This window comes from Schistocerca piceifrons, chromosome 3, assembly GCF_021461385.2.
Source record: "Schistocerca piceifrons isolate TAMUIC-IGC-003096 chromosome 3, iqSchPice1.1, whole genome shotgun sequence".
Taxonomy (NCBI): Eukaryota; Metazoa; Arthropoda; class Insecta; order Orthoptera; family Acrididae; genus Schistocerca; species Schistocerca piceifrons.
Window position 1 is genome coordinate 233,892,694 of NC_060140.1, and position 22,390 is coordinate 233,915,083.

The following is a 22,390-nucleotide window of genomic DNA, read 5'->3' on the forward strand; positions in this document are numbered from 1 at the left end:
ATTTGGGTCATGGTCACATTTACTTGACCTGTATACCTTTGGTGCTTATTGCACCATCTGTATCTGTCGTGGAGCTACTTTTGTTTAAAGAAATGGCTCATTAAGTGAATGAAGGACTATGAAGAATGAAATAAAAAAATCAAGAGAAGCATTTTGAATTTTACAAAGTATCTATATTTTAAATAAAGTAGAAAACTCTTTTTGAAAAAAAGTGTTTCAAATGTAAAATAAAAATAGGTATTTTGTATTGGTATTTTAAATACATGTATTTCACATAATTCACATCTCTGTATATAGTAACGGAGGTGGCGCTAGAGATTTCGAAGCTGGCGCCGCCATGTTAGTAGTCCCTAAAATTAGCGTACCGCCTCGGTCTAACGTGACTGTGGTACCACTGTTTACAATTACTTCTTGTTCTTAATTTCAGTCGTTCATCCGTGAATAACACAGTGTCAGAAAGACATATTCAGACTTTCTGGTCTATCGTGGCTGTGGTACCACTGTTTACAATTACTTCCTGTTCTTAATTTCTGTCAGAAAGACATATTCAGACTTTCTTTCTGGTCTCAAAGGCATATTTGATCCACTAATACGACGCATCTGGTTTCGGTAATATAACTTTCTTTTTGTTACACGCTTCAAATAACAAAGAAGTGCAGTTTCTGACACAAATAGGCTGCTTTCGTTATACAGCATACTCCATAACATAGAGTGACGAAACTGATGAGCTGTGTATGTCCTCTTCGCGAAAATGCTGAGAGCATATTTTGCCATGTCTGGACGGTATGTAATAATTCCTTGTGACTGAAATCAATCACAGCGGCCTTCGAGTTGTACTGACAGTCGAAAGTCAAAGTACAGAAATATAAGCACTACAGTAAAAGTAAACAGCGAAAGTAAAATACATGTATATAAAACAAAATATCGCTTAAGAAATGTGATTTTCTTAGATTTTAAACTACAGTTACGCATGCCATAGCATGTGCTATCAATTTGATCCAAAACGACGGGCATAAACACAGGAATTTTCCAGGCGTAGTCTCTGTTGGTGATAGAAAGACAGGGTTAGGTGTTCTGAATAGCCGGTTGGGCTAGGGGCCATTTGAGTTCCCAGCAGAAGGATCGTCTTCTGTAACTATCTTACAATACAGGGTCAAAGTTTGAATATTAGGCAAATGGAGAAAATCGGTTGATTCTTTTTGAATTAGATGTGGTCTAAGGTGCTGCTTAAGGCGCTTATGGAGCCACCATTTAGTTCATGGGCGCTTCCAGAGAAAACCCGAAAAAACAGTTTTCATGGTTTTTTTGTCGTCAGCACAGGATATATTCTGTAGACATTTTTCCAGAGGTACCATCTTCCCGTTTTCAAAAAGATTTATCTGTTGTCGGGTAACACTCCAGAAACATGTTTTTAGATGCTAAAACCGACCCCCGGATTCCAAGACACCTATGCGCATCAAATAGCTGTAACTTTTACGATATATGTCTAAGATCTCGATATCGAACAACCTCGCAAATGTTCTCCATATCTTTGCCCGATTCCGAGATACGGAGATGCAAAGTTACTCTACTTATATACATTTAAATACGGACGTAAAATTCGGTGTGAGGCGAAAGCGTAGTTTTATTTCGCGTAGTTTTATGATGTGACGCAGGGCGGGGAAATATACTGTTAAGTGTCTTCGTTATCATCAGAAGATTTCTAGGAACGCCAATACTGAAACGCATGCAAAATTTTTGAGCACGTAAAATCCGGTCTGAAGTGTAAAATTAGTTTCGCGCTAATTTCAATTTCACATAAGCAAACTATCAAACATTTACTGATCCGTAAACTCTTTGGGAAAACTTGTAAATATGCTAAAGCCTAGTTTACACGACGACATTGGGTTGCGCCACTCGTTGCGTGGATTGAGTTGCACGCGAGTGGTTTCATATATGACTGTAGACACGGCGACACCAGTATACACTTCAGTTACGTCGTTTTGTAGGTCCCTGAGCCGTGTCTGAAATGAAAGTTTAGACAGATGCACGTCGCAAGAGTTGTGATGGAGTTAAAGCTTGTTGCGTGGAATCGCTGCATAAGAAAAAAAAAAGAAACGTGTTTCGATTCGTGACTGGATGAAAAGACGTCAGCTCGGTTGCTCAGCATCACTGCTGAAACAATTTATAACGGAAGATCCAAGAATTAATTATCTTAGAATGTCACAAGAACGGTTCACGTTTGTTCTAAATAGAGTTAATTATGCAATAAGGAATAAAGGTACTGTAATGCATGAAGTACTGTGGCCAGAACGGAAATTACATATCAGAACTGAAATTACATTTCATATTGCGTGCATTACAATCGAGGACACTCGGCATGCTATAAGATACGGTTCTAGTTGGTGATGACGCTAATTCATTAACCCCAATAATTATTAACATTAACAGTAATAATTATTAACAGTAGCAACAATAATTATTCGAAGCAGGCCACATTAAGAACACAGATCTGTACAGTGGGAATATTTCAAAATTCTAACATATGTGAAGGGATAGCACTGCAGTGACGTTTTAAATAGATGAATATTGAATAAAGAATGCAGCTTCTTAAATTTGTATAGCCTTCCTCCTGTCAACAATATTCCTTAACAAAGAGCTAGCCAACTCAAACGATGGGATTTTAGTCTTGTAGACAAGAGCATTGCCACAGCTAGAATTACACTTGCTTGTATTTTATTTAATTCACTTGTATATGTGCTCCTAACTCAATAAATTTTGCCCTGCAGCTAAGATATTGTCAAACCATCTATGTTATGATCGCACATGACGGTCTCAGTGGCAGCAACATGTTGCTTATTCTGGTCATCAGCATCACTGAAATCCCACAAACACCTATCAAAGCATAGATATCCGAAAACCGAACATTATTCTTAGTTCCCTACTTCATATTTCAGTTTGTCTACACTCTACGAACACACGTAACTTCAAAACTCGTGCAACTAGTGTCGCAAAAGTTGGAACACGCCGAAAGTGTTTAGTTTCACCAACGAGTTGCGCAAAACGCGCGGCGCGCATGCGCAGTGGCCAGTAGCGCAGTTGTCTGCAACCTAGCGTCGTCGTGTAAACTAGGCTTAAGGAAGGTAAAATGAGGTGGCTAGTACTCGCCTTCCTAGTCAGTCTTTTGAACAGGAGCCTATTCACCTTTTTTGTGCTCCGATGGGAGCATTTTGCTGCTGGTAATCAGAGCGACGAGAGCACCTGTAAATGATGCAAGCTGGCGTTTTTTTTCTTTTAATCATAACACTTCCACCAGAGGATAATGTTTGGAGTTGCTAACATGGCGGACATCGGCTTCAAGTCTGTTACGTCATGGCAACTGCCTTATTATACCTCCATGGCGGAAATCGATCGTTAGGATCCCAAAGAAATTGATGACACGTGCGAGCAGGAAACTGCATATCCTGCAGTCGATTCTCTGTTACATTTAATGCAAACATCTGTGTGTAAAACCATACCGGCTGCAGTTGTTATATGCACTACTACTTGGGACAGTGAGTTTCTTTCTGATTTTTGCGATGACTTGGAGCGGCTAATGAAGGAAAACGTTTTTTCACAGAAGTTGGTCTTCAGTGACAAAGCCAGGTTTCAAGTTTCTAGAAAGGTGAATCACCATAACGTGTGTATTTGGTGTGTAAAACAGTCTTTCGAAATTGTGGAACACATTCCATTCATCTGAAGTTAACATCTTTTGTGTCACGTCCTCAAAAAGTTCATCGGCCATGTTTCTTTGCGAAATAAACTGTAATTGGTTTCGTGTACCAGGGCTGCACCGAGGCTACGGCGAGATGACTGCCAAAGGAAAAAAAAAATCTCAAAAGATGGTTTAATATGTGACCGAGACAGGCACGCCCCTTCACTTGCCCCACGTGGTCCTGACGTATGCCTGTGAGAAGCAGCATTTTTGCTCGGCCATGGAGTGTAAACGTACGCTGTTGCCATAATGTCATTTCCTTCAGGTAGCACTGCCGACAGCGCGCTTGCTTCAAACAGCTGCCGCCCACACAGACAGCTCATGTTCAACATCGGAGTTTTTGCGGCAACTTCACTACGATATTAAAGAATTTCAAAGGTTGGTGAATGGGCGCTGAATCAAGTATGCTATCTGACCGAAGGCTTACGATGTTTGTCGATTTCTGCCTACTGAGGACTGGAGCAAAACCGTGCATGCTAGAGTGCTTCAAATTATTTGACAGAATAATAAGTGAAATTGAAAACATATCTCACATATTTGTCACACACTGAGGTGACAGAAGTTGGTTCAAATGGCCCTGAGCATTATGGGACTTAACTTCTGAGGTCATCAGTCCCCTAGAACTTAGAACTACTTAAACCTAACTAACCTAAGGACATCACACACATCCATGCCCGAGGCAGGATTCGAACCTGCGACCGTAGCGGTCGCGCGGTCCCAGACTGTAGCGCCTAGAACCGCTCGGCCACTTCGGCCGGCTGACAGAAGTCATGGGAAGGCAATATGCACGTATACAAATGGCGATAGAATCGCGTGAACAAAGGTATAAAGAGCAGTGCATTGATAAAGCAGTAAATTTGTACTCAGGCGATTCATGCGAAAGGATTTCTGACGTAATAATGGCCGCTCGACGGGAATTAGCAGACTTTGAGCGCGGAATAGTGGTTGGAGCTAGAGGCTTGGGACATACCATTTCGGAAATCGTTAGGGAATTCAATATTCCGAGATCTACAGAGTCAAGAATATCACAAAACACCAAATTTCAGACATTACCTCTCACCACGGGCAACACTGTGGCCAACGGCCTTCATTTCGCTACCGAGAGCAGCGACCTTTGCGTGGAGACTCAAGTGGCTCTGAGCACTATGGGAACTTAACATCTGAGGCCACACCGGCCGGCTTTGCGTGGAATTTTCAGTGCTAACAGACAAGCAACACAGCGTGAAATAACCGCAGAAATCAATGTGGGACGTACGACGAAAGTATCCGTAGGACAGTCCGACGAAATCTAGAAATGGAGTAGACGGCTGACGTGAGTGCCTTCACTAACAGCTAGACATCGCCTGCAGAGCCTCTCCTGGGCTCGTGATCATATCGGTTGGACGCTGTATTTCATTCCTGCTACCTTTAAAATTTCAGTGATTGCAATCGAATCAACGGCGTGAAAACATTTCCCTAAATCTACAAGTGATGTAAACGTACACTATGTGATCAAAAGTATCCGGACACCTGGCTGAAAATGACAAGTTCGTGGCGCCCTCCATCGGTAATGCTGGAATTCAGTATGGTGTTGGTCCGCCCTTAGCCTTGATGACAGCTTCCACTCTCGCAGGCATACGTTCAGTCACGTCTTGGAAGGTTTCTTGAGGAATGGCAGCCATTCTTCACGGAGTGCTGCACCCAAAAGAGTATCGATGTCGGTCGGTGAGGTCTGGTCTGGCACGAAGTCGTCGTTCCAAAACATCCCAAAGGTGTTCTATAGGATTCAGGTCAGGAGGCTGTGCAGACCAGTCCATTACAGGTATGTTATTGTCGTGTAACCACTCCGCCACAAGCCATGCGTTATGAACAGGTGCTCGATCGTTTAGAAAGATGCAGTCGCCATCGATGAATTGCTCTTCAACAGTGGGAAGCAAGAAGGTGCTGAAAACATCATTGTAGGCCTGTGCTATGATAGTGCCACGCAAAACAACAAGGGGTGCAAGCCTCCTCCATGAAAAACACGACCACACCATAACACCACCGCCACCGAAATCACTGTTGGCACTATACACGCTACACGCTGGCAGATGACGTTCACGGGGCATTCGACATACCCACACCCTGTCATCGGATCGCCACATTGTGTACCGTGATTCTTCACTCCACACAACGTTTTTCCACTGTTCAATCGTCCAATGTTTACGCTCCTTATACGAAGCAAGGCGTCGTGTGACATTTACCGGCGTGATGTGTGACTTATGAGCAGCCGCTCGAACATGAAATCCAATTCTTCTCACCTGTCATAGTATTTGCAGTGGATCCAGATGCAGTACGGAATTCCTGTGTGATGGGCTGCATAGATGTGTGCCTATTACAGATTACGGCCCTCTTCAACTGTCGGTGGTCTCTGTCAGTCAACAGACGAGGTCGGCCTGTGCGCTTTTGTGCTGTATGTGTCCATTCACTTTTCCACTTAACTGTCACATCGGAAACAGTGGAACTAGAGATGTTTAGGAGTGTGGAAATCTCGTGTACAGACGTATTACACAAGTGACACCCAATCACCTGACCACGTTCGAAGTCCATGAGTTCCGCGGAGTGCCCCATTTTGCTCTCTCACTATTTCTAATGACTACTGAGGTCGCTGATATGGCGTACGTGGCAGTAGGTGGCAGCACAATACACCTAATATAAAAACGTATGTTTTTGGGGGTGTCCTGATACTTTTATCACATAGTGTACGTTTGTCTTCCTTCAGCCTTTGTTCTAGCACAAGTCGTAGGGTCAGTGTTGCCCTACGCGTTTCTACATTTCTCCGGAACTCAGACCGATCTTTTCCAACGTCAGCATCTTCCTATTTTTCCATTTTTCTATGAATAATTCATACCCGTGTTTTCAATCATAACTTATGGTCCAGTAGTTGTATTCGCAGCCTATCAACACATGCCTTCTTCGTTGAAATCAAAGGGAATTTCGCCTGCGTCGTATATCTTGCACACGAAGTAGAACAATTTTGTCATTGCTGGTTCTCCCAAGAATCTCAGTAACTTAGAGAGAATCGACAGTGTGAAAACCTTTCCCTAAATCTACAAGTTATGGACATGCGTCTTACAGTGCTCTGTCAAATTCATCTCGCTGTATTATACATCCAATCTCATCTTCAACTACTGCCTATTCCCGTTCTGTAATACAGGATGCACATAAAGTCCGGGAACACTTTCAATTGTTTATTGCACAAGAACTAAACATTGTATAGATGTCATACATATTGCATTTTGAAGAGAAACTCTGAAAGGTTTTTTACAAACATTGGATTTGCGAACCATGAGTGACCCGGCAGACGTCAATACGGTAATCGAATTCTTGCCATACCCGTCCCACCATGGCATCGTCGACTGTGGCAGTCGCTTCCCGTATTCTCTCCCGGAGCTCTGCTACATCAAGTGGTAGAGGCGGTACATACACCAGATCTTTAATGTGACCCCACAGAAAAAAATCACACGGAGTGAGATCTGGTGGTTGGGGAGGCCATTTCATGAAACAGCTGTCCGCTTCTGTAGTACGGCCGATCCGTCGATGCGGCAGCTCCGTGTTCAGGTACCCACGAACTTCATGATGAAAATGGGGTGAAGCCCCGTTCTGCTGAAAGATGAATGGAGAGTCCAATTGCATTTGAGGCATCAGCTGTTGCTGCAAGATTTCAAGAAGGAATATCCAGTGACAGTGCTCTCAGCGAAGAAGAATGGCCCATACAGTTTTCGCCGTGACAAGACACAAAAAACATTTACCTTTGGGGAATCACGCTCAAATTCAGTGCATTCATGTGGATGCTTTGCACCCGGATTCGGCAGTTATGCCTGATCACTTTCCTATTAGTGTGAAAAGTGGCTTCGTCGCTAAAAATTAAGCGATCAACAATGCCATGCCCATTCTCATTCAGTTGTTGCAACTGCGAACAAAACTCAAAGCGCTCGTCTTTGTCGTCATCATTGAGCTTCTGCACTAGCTCCAATTTGAATGGATTCATAGACAGCTTCTGTCGCAGGACTTTTCACGCTGAAACTGGAGCCATTTAGAGTTCACGAGATGCACGACGCACCGTTTTCGTTGGACTGCTTATGAATGTCTCTCGTACACGCTCCACATTCACCTCACTCACACTGGGACGCCCTCTTGTCTTTGCCAGCACAAGCAACCCGTCGTAGCGAATTTGTTTTGCCAGTGGTAAATGGCCTTCGTTGTTGGTGGCTCCTTACTGTACTTGAATCTAAACACCCGCTGAACAGCTGTAGCACACTTGTTTTTGTCGAACTCCAACACACAGAAAGCTCGCTCCGCACCTGAACTCGCCATGTTTGCGACTAGCAATGACTACCGGCAAATTACCAAACTACGCTGTGGCGGTGCACATAAAAAACTTTCAGCGTTTCTCTTCAAAATGACATATGTATGATATCTGTACAATGTTTGGTTCTTGTGCAATAAATAATTGAAAGTGTTCCCGGTCTTTATGTACACCCTGAACTGTCATCAACTTCATTTCCCTTGTAGAAGTCTTACAATATTCCCCCCACCTTCCAACTTTCCCTTCTTTGCATAGCATTGGTTTGCTACCTGAGCTCTTGAATTTCATACAGTTCCCCTCTCTTTTCTCCAAACATCTCTTTAATTTTCTTATCGGTAGCGACTATGTTTTCTCTAGTTACGTAAGTTTCCACAGCCTTGAATTTGTTCTCCATCGCATCCTCTATATTAATGCACTTTCTGTCAGTCTCAGTTTTTAGACGTCTCTGTTCTCTTTCGCCTGCTTCATTCGCTACATTTTTGTATTTTCTCTTTTCGTCAGTTAAATTCAATATCTCCTGCATTATCCCAGGATTTTACTAGGTCTTGTCTTTTTATCTATGTGATCATCTGCTGCCTTCACTATTTCGACTTAAAGCTGTCCATTCGTTTTAAGTTTTATTGCTTTCCCCTGTTTCAGTCAAACGTTGTCTAATGTGCCCTCTGAAACTGTCAACAACCTCTGGTTACTTAAATTTATCCAGATTCCATCTCCTTAATTTCTGCAATTTAAAACCAATAAATTATGATCAGAGTTCGCGTAAGTCATTTTCAGCCAGGTGTTCGCATACTTTTGATCATATATTGTAAATAAGGTGTATATTAAAGTCATTCAAAATGAAACGAGTCGGAGGCTATAAGAGCGAAAGGAGAGCGGGTAACGGAAATTCTTCGACAAATGGCAGAAGCGTCCGAAGTGCACTGCACGTTCTTAGCAAGGATCTAGGCATGGCACAAGCGCTTCAAGAAAGGATGGACGTCTTTGGCAGGATCAGGAACGCCACACCACCTTGTCAATACCACTGTCCAGAAGGTGGACATGTTGGCATCATTGTTGAAAAATGGCGAGCTATGGTGGCAGCCATTGCCCCAAAGTCCGATTGAGCGTCAAATGGTTCAAATGGCTCCGAGCACTATGCGACTTAACTTGTGAGGTCATCAGTCGCCTAGAACTTAGAACTAATTACACCTAACTAACCTAAGGACATCACACACATCCATGCCCGAGGCAGGATTCGAACCTGCGACCGTAGCGGTCACTCGGTTCCAGACTGTAGCACCTAGAACCGCACGGCCACTCCGGCCGGCGATTGAGCGTCAAAATTGCAACAGACATTCAGTGCTTTCTTTACTTTTGTGCCATTCTTTGATGAATTCCCGTTCCCCGCACTCCTGTGGAATCCGCCATTCATCTGTTTACAACACCACTGACAAGGGAACCTCCCCATCGCACCCCCCTCAGATTTAGATATAAGTTGGCACACTGGATACGCCTTGAAAAACTGAACACAGATCAGTTGAGAAAACAGGAAGAAGTTGTGTGCAACTACGAAAAAATAAGCAAAGTATACAAACTGAGTAGTCCATGCGCAAGATAGGGAATATCAAGGGTCATCGGAGCTCAGAAGCGCCGTGGTCCCGTGGTTAGTGTGAGCAGCTGCGGAACGAGAGGTCCTTGGTTCAAGTCTTCACTCCAGTGAAAAGTTTAATTTCGTTATTTTCGCAAAGTTATGATCTGTCCGTTCGTTGATTGACGCCTCTGTTCACTGTAATAAGTTTAGCGCACCGGTAATAAGCGACCGCACCAGTAAACCGTGCGATTAGTAGACGAAAGGACGTGCCTCTCCAATGGGAACCGAAAACATTTGATCGCAAGTTCACAGGTCAACCGATTCCTCCACAGGAAAACGCGTCTGATACATTCTATACGACAGTGGTGACGGCATGTGCGTCACATGACAGGAATATGTTGTCGACCCACCTAACTTGTACACTTGGCGAATGGGTGAAAAGATTCTTCTACCTTACCCGATTTCGGTTTTCTTGTGGATGTGATAATCACCCCCAAAAAAGTGATGAAAACATAAGAGTTTGTCACATAAACTGAAAACAAAAAATTTAACTTTTCACTTGAGGCAAGACTTGAACCAAGGACCCCTCGTTCCGCAGTTGCTGACGCTAACCACGGGACCACGGCACTTCTGAGCTCCGACGACACTTGATATTGCCAATCTTGCGCAGGGACTACTTAGTTTGTATATTTTGCTTATTTTTTCGTAGTTCCACACAACTTCTTCCTGTTTTCTCGATTGATCTGTGTTCAGTCTTTCAAGGCCTATCCACTGTGCCAACTTATAACTAAATCTGAAGGGGGTGCGATGGGGAGGTTCCCTTGTGAGTACAGTGGAAGATCGACTCGTGCACGAACTCGCGCTGACGTCACGTCGCTGTGCGCCCATGTCCCTCCAGCAGCGAGCTTTTTGGCCTCAGCGCTCTAATGACCACACCCTCTTCCATAGGCAATTACATTACGATCCCTTCAATGATTTTCATTTTACAGCGTTTGTCTCGTTTCTTTTCGAATGACCGTAATAGACGCAACTAGCAGATGATCGTGCTTGAGGTATAATCATAAAGGAGAAGTATCTGTTAAGAGGCCAGACTAACACGTGTTTCCTGTAGAGGGGCAGCAGCCTTTTCATTACTTGCAGGGGCAACAATCTACATGACTGACGGATCTGCCCTTATAGCATTAGTCAGCGTAGACTTGCTGTGCTGGTACTGCGAACCGCTGAAAGCAAGGGCAAACTGCAGTCCTGACGTTTTTCCGAGAGTAAGCTGCTCTAATGTGTAGTTAAATGATGGCATCTTCTAGGGTAACATATTCCAGGGATAAAATAATAAGCCACGCGTAGTGGCCACGCGTTTTAAGGCGCCACGTCACGGATTGCGCGGCGTCTCCCGCCGGAGGTTCGAGTCCTCCCTCGGGCATGGGTGTGTGTATTGTTCTTACAATAAGTTAGTTTAAGTAATGTGTAAGTCTAGGGACCGATGACCTCAGCAGTTTGGTCCCTTAGGAAATCATACACATTTGAACAACATAAAATAATACCCCATTTGTATATCTGGACGGGGACCACTCTACACTTACATTACATCTAGATGACAGCACTGCAATACACGCTCAACTGCCTGGCAAAGTGTTTAGCGAACCACCTTCAAGCCATTTCGCTATCGTTCTACTGTCGAACGGTGCGCAGAAAAAAAACGAACGTTTAAGTCTTTCCGTACGAACTCTGATTTATCTTATTTTATTACGATGATCATTTCTCCCTCTGTAGGTCGGCGTCAACAAAATATTTTCGCATTTGGAGAAGAAAGTTCCTCATCAAATTGCCGACGCAACTCATGTAATATACAGTATCTGGATATTCTACCCATTTCTTTCGTTCTTGGGGCCTGTGTCCCGCTTCAACGCGGGGTCGGCCATGTTACTATTGATTTGGCAGTGTTAGCTGCAGAGGGTGGGCAGATGACCTTCCCGCCACCACCCCAAACCCCCTAGGACGGTATGAGTGTACCCCAGTTGTCTGCGTCTAATGTAAGCCATGGAATAGTGTGAACGTTTTCAATGTATGCAAGTCGTGTAACTGAGGCGGAACGTGGGGACCAGCCCAGCATTCACCTAGTGGGATGTGGAAAACCGCCTAAAAACCACATCCAGGCTGGCCAACATACCTGCACTCGTCGTTAACCCTCCAGGCGGATTCGATCTGTGGCCGTCGCGCCTACCTGAGTGCAGGAAGCAGTGCAATAGCGCTCTCGGCTATCCTGGCGGGTATCTGGATACTCTCCCGATATTTAGCGGTAATACGAAACGACTTGCCCTTCTTTGAACGTTGTCCTTCAGTCCTATCTGATATCCCATCCAGCGCAACGGCACTCCAGAAGAGGGCATAAAAGCGTAGTGTAGATACTCTTTAAAGACCTGTTGCATCTTCTAAGTATTCTGCAACCCTCTGGAAGAAGTCGTGTTCAAGAAAAACAAAATTGGCATTCTTCGGGTCAGAGCATCGATTATTAGGTCCTTTAATCGGATAACAGAAATTAAAAGAGGAACAGAAATGTTTGAAGTTAGATATAGTGGGAATCAGTGAAGTGCAGCAGCAGGAAGAACAAGGCTTCTGGTCAGGCCAGAACCAGGTTATCAACACAAAAGGGGTAAGGTAATGCAGTGCATGATGAGATAACGGAAATATTCAGGTAGTCAAAGGGGGTGAAAATGTAATTGTGATGCGTGATTGGAATTCGATAGTAAGAAAAGAAAGACTGGGTAAAATGAATGAAACAGGAAGCCGCCTAACAGAATTTTGGACAGAGCGTAATTTAATCACCGCCAGTAGTTGGTTTAAGAATCATGCAAGTAGGTTGTATGTGTGAAAGAGATCTAGAGCCACCGAAGTTTTCAGATCGATTATATAATGGTAAGACAAAGATTAAAAAAAAAAAAAATTAAGCTCCCAGAATGAGATTTTCACTCTGCAGCGGAGTGTGCGCTGATATGGAACTTCCTGGCACATTAAAACTGTGTGCCGGACCGAGACTCGAACTCGGGACCGTTGCCTTTAGCATGCAAGTGCTCTACCATCTGAGCTATCCAAGCACGATTCACAAACCGTCCTCACAGCTTCTGTAAAGTTTGGAAAGTAGGAGACGAGGTACTGGCGGAAGCAAGGCTGTGAGGACGGGGTGTGAGTCGTGCTTTGGTAGCTCAGATGGTAGAGCACTTGCCTACGAAAGACAAAGGTCCCGAGTTCGAGTCTCGGTCCGGCACACAGTTTTAATCTGCCAGGAAGTTTCAACTTTTAAGCTGTAAGACATTTCCACTCTCACAGGAATACGTTCAATATGGTGCTGGAAGGTATCTTGGGGAACGGCAGCCAATTCTTCACGGAGTGCTGCAATGAGGAGAGGTATAAATGTCGATCGGTGAGGCTTGGCATGAAGTCGGCGTTCCAAAACATCCCAAAGGTATTTTATAGGATTCAGACTAGGACTCTGCGCAAACCACAGTCCATTACAGCGGTGTTACTCTCGTGTAACCACTCCGCCACAAGCCGTGCATTATGGATAGGTGCTCAATCGTGTTGAAAAATGCAATCGCCATCCCCGAATCGCTCTCTTCAACAGTGGGAAGCAAGAAGGCGCTTAAAACATCAATGTAGGCTGTGCTGTGATAGTGCCACGCAAAACAACAAGGGGTGCTGGCTCCCTCCATGAAAAACACGACCACACCATAACACCACCGCCTCCGAATTTTACTGTTAGCACTACACACGCTGGAAGATGACGTTCGTTCACTGGGCATTCGCCATGCCCACATCCTCCCATCGGATCGCCACACTGTGTACCGTGATTCGTCACTCCACACAACGTTTTTCCGCTGTTCTATCGTCCAATGTTTACGCTCCTTACACCAAGCGAGGCGTCGTGTGGCATTAACCGGCGTGATGTGTGGCTTATGAGCAATCACTCGACCATGAAATCCAAGTTTTCTCACATTCAGTCTGTCATAATACTTGCAGTGGATCCAGATGCAGTATGGAATTCCTGTGTGATGGGCTGCATAGATGTGTGCCTATTACAGATTACGGCCCTCTTCAACTGTCGGTGGTCTCTGTCAGTCAACAGACGAGGTCGGCCTGTACGCTTTTGTGCTGTACGTGTCCATTCACTTTTCCACTTCACAATCACATCGGAAACAGTGGAACTAGAGATGTTTAGGAGTGTGGAAATCTCGTGTACAGACGTATTACGCAAGTGACACCCAATCACCTGACCACGTTCGAAGTCCATGAGTTCTGCGGAGTGCCCCATTTTGCTCTCTCACTATTTCTAATGACTACTGAGGTCGCTGATATGGCGTACGTGGCAGTAGGTGGCAGCACAATGCACCTAATATAAAAACGTATGTTTCTGGGGATGTCCGGATACTTTTGATCAAATAGTGTGTATGTGTTTGTTTCGACCCCGTGCGTGAAACCAGCTACAGCAGTAATTATCTCTGGGTCAGATTTCTTATTCCGGAACTTCAACAGAAACTGCTAGAACCGGTGACTGAAGAAGAAGTGTTGGATGCCATAGGCAACGGGGCTTCCAGTAAGTCACCAGGACCGATTGAGTTACCTCTGGAGTTTTATAGGACGTTCCAGAGACTATTGATCTCCCTGTAGGATACTATATGTCAAGAGCTCATGACACCAGAGGTACAACTTCCGGCTGCATTTGTGGAAGGTATCATCATTCCAATACGTAAACCTCGCGGAGGTTAACGTATTACAGCTTACCGACCATTAACGTTGTTGAACTGTGATATGAAAATCTCTACACGTCTACTGACAGCTCGAATTCGGCGTACGACATCCCAGGTCTTATCAGTAGATCAGACATTGATGGGTGGGACGCATAATATCCACTCTGCCCTGTGCCGCTACAGAGACCTGATTGCCCTCGCTAAGGTGCGTCGCATACCGGGAGCTCTTGCTGCGATAGACTTCAGTCAAGCATCTGATCGCGTCAGTCATACGTACTTAACAGCTGTTCTTCAGAATATGCATTACCCGGGCACTTTTGCCGATGTGGTACTCCTTCTCCTACGTGGCGCAACATCGAAAGTCCTTGTCAACGGTAGATTGTCGAACACCTTGCAAATTCGCCGTTTTGTTAGACAAGAATGCCCATTATCGATAACAGTTTACGCTTTGGCATTAGAACCTTTGTTGTGCGGGGTGCGAAACCGCCTCCGGGGTTTGTCTCTCGGTGACTTCGTCTTTAGGTGCACTGCGTATGCTGATGATCTGATGTTAACTCTTTGTGACTAACATGATGTTCGCAGAGCCTTGGATTGGTTAGCCACTTATGGCGAAGCTTCGGGGAGCCGTATAAATGTACATAGATCGATGGCTTTGAATATTGGCACCGGGATGACGCTTGCAAGCGTCGCCCTACTCAGACTGTGCGATAAAGTCCGCTGTGTTGGTATCGACTTCACGGATGACATCTCACGCATGGCGACCATTAATTATCGGAGCCTTTTGTAACACATCCTGGCTGGACTTGTGGGTCATCGTCTTCGTGCATTGGACCTTCACCAACAGACAGAATTTATTAATGTCTATCAGCCGTCACGAATTCCGCATATAGCGCACCGATGCCAAAACACATAGCTCGGAGCGTCATGGCGACATTTGGTTCCTTTGCCAGCGCTGGTATGATATTTAAGGTTCGATACGACTCCCTCACTCTTCCTAAATAACGAGGCGGATTTGGCTTTGTCAGTGTTCATGATCGAGCAGTATCTCTATACGTTAGTAAGCACCTCAAGCTTTGGCGACGATGCCTGCCCAGCTCCACTGGCCTACTGATGAAGGCCCAGGCACCATATTCCCTTGACCCTCCGATGGCACTTATCGAGATACCGGTGCCTTTTTCTTACTTTGGGATGTTTTATCTGGAGTATAGCTACCTACGGGACATTCTCCCGTCTCTCGATTACCAACGGCCAGTGACATCTACCGCACACTAATTCGGCGCTGGTCGCCTAATGTCGTCGAACTGACATGTCCTACCGTGCGCTGGAACATAGTATGGCGCACTGTCAACGCGGTAATGCTCGGTTCAGGTGTACGTTCGACTTGGTACTAGATGGTGAACAGAAAACAAATTGCTCGAGAGAGACTTCATAGCATAAATCTTGCAGATTCGTCTGTATGTGAGAGCTGCAACGTTCAGGATACAGACAAACACCGGCTCCACTGTGGGCCGGCGGAAGAGATCTGGAATTTTGTACGTCAAATGTTGGCTCCATTTTACGAACGTCGCCATCTTATGTCGATTCCCGCACGCTGTTTATTACCCGAGGATGGAACACAACGCTGTCACGCGGATCAGAGGTCACGTGATTCATTATTTATGTGGAGGTGGTGTCGTAGAACTCATGGATTTTGGAACTATTTAAACGATCGTCATTGTGCTATTGTGAAGAACCCTAAGTGCAGTCAATACTTTTCGAACTTCTATGCGGAGCATCTTCCACTATCCGCCCCGTAGCTGGAGATAAATTTGATACATACATACAAGGAGATGAGCAGTTAAGTACCTACACGGCATTACAAGAAGACATGCCATGAAAATGGGGTGGCGGCGTCCGTGGAGTATCGACGCCGCATGTGCGTGTCACAGAAGTGTAGTTTTTTGTTTATTGTTCTTCCTTTCAGAGATTTTTTTTGTCAATAAATGAATATTCTCCTACGACCATTTACCCTTTCATATGTTCTTGTTTGGCAACGGAGACATCGTGGCCAGGCCTCGTACAATGACCCCTGCCCACTTTGCCCCCGAGACCATTCCTTCTATTCCTTACAACAAAAAGAAAAAAAATAGGGGTAGCGTCTTTGATTCAAATCAAAACGTCTTCGTTCCCGGGTTCGAATCCCACCGCTCCTTAAATTTTGATTAATAATCAGCATTGGCGGCCGAAGACTTCCGGCATAAGAAGTCACCCTTCATCCTGCCAACGGCCTTGTCAAATAGGGCGGAGGAGCGGACAGAGCTTCAGGGCATTCTCTTGTCCTAGGGTTGGGGAATTGCCCCTAAAGGCGGAAGAATCAGTAATGATCAACGGCCCCAGGCTACAAAAGGCAATGGAAACCACTGCATTAAAGACACGTAACGTGTATCCACAGGACATGTGATCTGTAATTGAAAAAGTGTCATGATGATCTCTCCATTGGCAAAATATTCCGCACAGTCCCCCATTCGGATCTCCGGGACGGGACTGCTAAGGGGGAGGTTACCATGAGAAAAAGACTGAATAATCAACGGAAGGATAGCGTCCTACGAGTTGGGGTGTGGAATGTCAGATGCTTGAACGTACCAGGGAAGTTCGAAAATCTGGAAAGGGCAATGCAAAGACTTAATCTAGATACAGTAGGGGACAGTGAAGTGAAGTGGAAAGAAGACAAGGATTTCTGGTCAGATGAGTATTGGGTAAATCAACAGCAGCAGAAGCTGGTATAACGGGAGTAGGATTCGTTATGAACAGGAAGGTACGGCAGAGATTGTGTTACTGTGAACAGCTCATGGATAGTGGTGTTCTTATCAGAATCGACAGCAAAGCAACACCGATAACGATAGTTCAGGTATATATGCCGATGTCGCTAGCTGAAGATGAACAGATTGTATGAGGATATTGAAAGGGTGATGCAGTATGTAAAGGGATATGAAAATCTAATAGTCTTGGGAGACTGGAACTCAGTTGTAGGGGAAGGAGTAGAAGAAAAGGTTACAAGAAAATATGGGCTTGGGACAAGGAGTAAGAGAGGAGAAAGACTAATTGAGTTCTGTAACAAGTTTCAACTAGTAATAGCAAATACTCTGTTCAAGAATCACAAGAAGAGGAGGTATACTTGGAAAAGGCCAGGTGATACGGGAATATTTCAGTTAGATTACACCATGGCCAGACAGAGATTCCGAAATCAGATACTGGATTGAAAGGCGTACCCAGGAGCAGACATAGATCACAATATAGTAGCGATGAAGAGTAAGCAGAAGTTTAAGACATTAGTCAGGAAGAATCAGTACGCAAAGAAGTGGGATACGGAAGTACTATGGAAGGACGAGATACGGTTGATGCTCTCTAAGGCTATCGATACAGCAATAAGGAATAGCTCAGTAGGAAGTACAGTTGAAGAGGAATGGACATCTTTCAAAATGGCCATCATAGAATTTGGGAAAAAAACATAGGTACAAAGAAGATAACTGCGAAGAAACCATGGGTAACAGAATAAATACTTCAACTGGTCGATGAAAGGAGGAAGTACAAAAATATTCGGGGAAACTCAGAAACAGAGAAATACAAGTCGCTGAGGAATGAAATAAATAGGAAGTGCAGGGAAGCTAAGCCGAAATGGCTACATTCAAAATGTGAAGACATCGAAAAAGAAATGATTGTCGGAAGAACAGCCTCAGCATACAGGAAAGTCACAACAACCGCCGGTGACATTAAAAGCAAGGGTGATAACGTTAAGAGTGCAATGGGAATTCCACTGTTAAATGCAAATGAGAGAGCGGGCAGGTGGAAAGAATACATCGAAAGCATCTATGAGGGGAAAGTTTGTCTGATGTGATGGAAGAAGAAACAGGAGTTGATTTAGAAGAAATATAGGCTCCAGTATTAGAATCAGAATTTAAAAGAGCTTTGGAGGACTTAAGATATAATAAGGCAGAAGGGATTGATAGCATCCATCAGGATTTCTAAAATTATTTGAGGAAGTGGCAACAAACGACCATTCACTTGGGTGTGTGGTATGTATGAGTCTGGCGACATACCATCTGACTTTCGGAAAAATATCACCCTCACAATTCCGAAGACTGTAAGAGCGGACAAGTGCGAGCGTTATCGCACAATCAACGTAAGAGCACATGCATCCAAGTTGCTGACAAGGATGTTCTACAGAAGAATGGAAAAGAAAATTCAGGATGTGTTAGATGATGACCAGTTTGGCCTTAGGAAAGGTAAAGGCACGAGAGAGGCAATTCTGACGTTGCTGCTAATAATGGAAGCAAGACTAAAGAAAAATCAAGACAAGTTCATAGGACTTGTCGAGCTGGAAAAAGCGTTCGACAACGTAAAATGGTGCGAGATGTTCGAAATTCTGAGAAAAGTAGGGGTAAGCTATAGGAAGAGACGAGTCGTGTACAATATGTACAACAGCCAAGAGGGAATAATAAGAGTGGACGACCAAGAACGAAGAGCTCGTATTAAAAAGGGTGTAAGTCAAGGATGTAGCCTTTCGCCCCTATTGTTCAATCTGTACATCGAGGAAGCAATGATGGAAATAAAAGAAACGTTCAGGAGTGGAATTAAAATTCAAGGTGAAAGGATATCAATGATACGATTCGCTGATTATATTGCTATTCGAGTGAACGGAATGAACAGTCTAATGAGTACAGAGTATGGACTGAGAGTAAATCGAAGAAAGACAGAGGTAATGAGAAGTAGTAGAGAAACTTATCAGGATTGATGGTCATGAAGTAGATGAAGTTACGGATTTCTGTTATCTAGGCAGTAAAATAACTAATGACGGACGGAGCAAGGAGGACATCTACATCTACATCCACACTCCGCAAGCCACCTGACGGTGTGTGGCGGAGGGTACCTTGAGTACCTCTATCGGTTCTCCCTTCTATTCCAGTCTCGTATTGTTCGTGGAAAGAAGGATTGTCGGTATGCTTCTGTGTGGGCTCTAATCTCTCTGATTTTATCCTCATGGTCTCTTCGCGAGATATACGTAGGAGGGAGCAATATACTGCTTGACTCTTCGGTGAAGGTATGTTCTCGAAACTTCAACAAAAGCCCGTACCGAGCTACTGAGCGTCTCTCCTGCAGAGTCTTCCACTGGAGTTTATTTCCGTAACGCTTTCGCGATTATTAAATGATCCTGTAACGAAGCGCGCTGCTCTCCGTTGGATCTTCTCTATCTCTTCTATTAACCCTATCTGGTACGGATCCCACACTGCTGAGCAGTATTCAAGCAGTTGGCGAACAAGCGTACTGTAGCCTACTTCCTTTGTTTTCGGAGTGCATTTCCTTAGGATTCTTGCAATGAATCTCAGTCTAGCATCTGCCTTACCAACGATCAACTTTATATGATCATTCAATTTTAAATCATTCCTAATGCGTACTCCCAGATAATTTATGGAATTAACTGTTTCCAGTTGCTGACCCACTATTTTGTAGCTAAATGATACGGGATCTATCTTTCTACGTATTCGCAGCACATTACACTTGTCTACATTGAGATTCAATTGCATTCCCTGCACCATGCGTCAATTCGCTGCAGATCCTCCTGCGTTTCAATACAATTTTCCATTGTTACAACCTCTCGATATACTACAGCATCATCCGCAAAAAGCCTCAGTGAACTTCCGACGTCGTCCACAAGGTCATTTATGTATATTGTGAATAGCAACGGTCCTACGACACTCCCCTGCGGCACACCTGAAATCACTCTTACTTCGGAAGACTTCTCTCCATTGAGAATGACATGCTGCGTTCTGTTATCTAGGAACTCTTCAATCCAATCACACAATTGGTCTGACAGTCCATATGCTCTTATTTGTTCATTAAAAGACTAGCAATGGCACATTACTGGCCAATAGAAGTCTACTAATATCAAACATAGGCCTTAATTTGAGGAAGAAATTTCTGAGAATATGCGTTTGGAGCACAGAACTGTATGGTAGTGAAACTTGGACTGTGGGAAAACCGGAACAGAAGAGAATCGAAGCATTTGAGTTGTGGTGTCACAGACGAAATGTTGAAAATTAGGTGGACTGATAAGGTAAGGAATGAGGAGGTTCTGTGCAGAATCGGAGAGGAAAGGAATACGTGGAAAATATTCATAAGGAGAAGGGACAAGATGATAGGACATCTGTTAAGACATGAGTGAATGACTTCCATGGTGATAGAGGGAGCTGTAGAGGAAGACAGAGATTAGAATACATCCAGCAAATAATTGAGGACGTAAGTTGCAAGTGCTACTCTGAGATGAAGAGGCTAGCACAGGAGAGAAATTCGTGGCGGGAGGGATTGATGACAAAACAAGAAGGCTTAATTTTCTTACCAACAAGTAAGGGAAATCATCTACTATAAGGGACGTTGGCAATCATGGACAGACTGTTTGTAAGGTGGCAGATGTTGGCAGCAGTGCAGACGCACCCCGAGCGGCCGGCGGCGGCGCAGTCTCCGCGCGCGGCGGGCAGTCAGCGCCGAGATGCCGGGCATGCTGTTCGTGGTGTGCGTGCCGACAGCCGAGTACGAGCTGCGGCTGGCGGCCAAGGCGGGCCCCGAGCTCCGCCGCCTCGACGGGCCCACGCTGCGCTCGCGCCTGCCGCCGCCCGCGCCCCTCGGCCAGCTCCCCATGGAGCAGGTACGAGCCCCACAACTGTCACGTCTGTAGTTGTGCATCTTCTATTTGCCAATCATTATTTCACACACACGAAATGTTTGACAAGTTTCATCTCGACCCAGATAAAAATTTGCTTGACGCCTGCCTAAGAGGCAGTCTCCATTCCTTCCAAACTAACTACAGAGGGGCACAGAAAAATTTAGACACTCTTTGATAATCAGTACCACCGGACAAAATGACATACCGCTACAGTTCTTGCACTGGGGGAAGGTTATTTGGTAATTCCAAAGAATGATTGACTATCGAAGTCGCGGGGTCCAAACGATACATATCGAATGTGCGATCCTAAATCGATCACGGGACTCTGGTGGCGGGCGTTATATGTTTACGGTGGTCACTACAGCAACGACAAAAGAGCGTTGCAAAAATACTTGTAATTACAAAGGAGAAGACTTACCTTACTCGTTGTCGGTGTTGTCATGTGAAAGTCCATGTGATGTGTACGCTACGGCAACAATTCCCTTTTTGCCATAGCCTGGGTAAACTCTGCCAATATCACGAAGAGTTACCGGCTATTTTATGTGTTGAAAGTGACACCCGTTGCCAACGAAACAACGTCGATGCCACTGAACTGTTGACCGAAATACGGCTGTCAGTGTTGCCGGTGTGCTAGCCGCACAGGGCGTCTCGATGGTTTCTCGTAGCTCGTTCAGTGTAGCTGGCTTCTCTTGATAAACTTCATTCTCCGACGTCCCCATAGGCAGAAGTCAACAGGTGTCAAGTGTGGAGACTGTGGTAGGTACTAACAGCTCCTCTCCACAGGTAAATTTCCATCCAAGTAAGCTCTGACAGTCTCTGTAGCAGTGAGACGAAACGCCCATCTTATCATAGGTAAAATCTTTCATTTCCAACACCTCTCAGATGGCAGGTAATCTCGATGTTTGCATCATATGAAGATACACCTCTCCAGTTACTGTACCTTCAAAGAAGAATGGGCCAACCGCGCGATGACAAACGGCACCATACATTAGCACCCGGTAGATTAACATGTTTGTCCACGTGAACGTGAGCATTTTCAGAAGCCCAGTGCATGAAGTTGTGGCAGTTTACAGTACCGTTCAGTTTCAATTGCGCCTCGTCAGACCAGATAAACATCCCTGCAAACCATTCATCTACGCAGTACTCCTTTCTTGTTCATAACGTAAAGCGATATTGGAATATACTTATTCCACTTTCCGCCTTCAGAGTTCGTCGTCTGCTTGATCGGCTAACCCTGCTTTCTTATGCATCCCGCTTCACAGATTTTTGAGGTGATCTAGTAAAATGTTGCAACACATAAGCGCTGAAATCTGGACTCTTG

At 44.7% G+C, this 22,390-nt stretch overlaps 1 protein-coding gene across 1 annotated transcript in view; it reads left to right on the forward strand.

Moving 5' to 3' along the window:
- Window positions 1–20,895: 20,895 nt before the first annotated feature.
- Window positions 20,896–22,390, forward strand: part of LOC124788538 — a 266,831-nt gene continuing 265,336 nt past the window's right edge. The window contains exon 1 of the mRNA XM_047255808.1: window positions 20,896–21,051. Coding sequence (XP_047111764.1) covers window positions 20,896–21,051 — 156 coding nt within the window. The remainder of the gene's footprint in view (window positions 21,052–22,390) is intronic.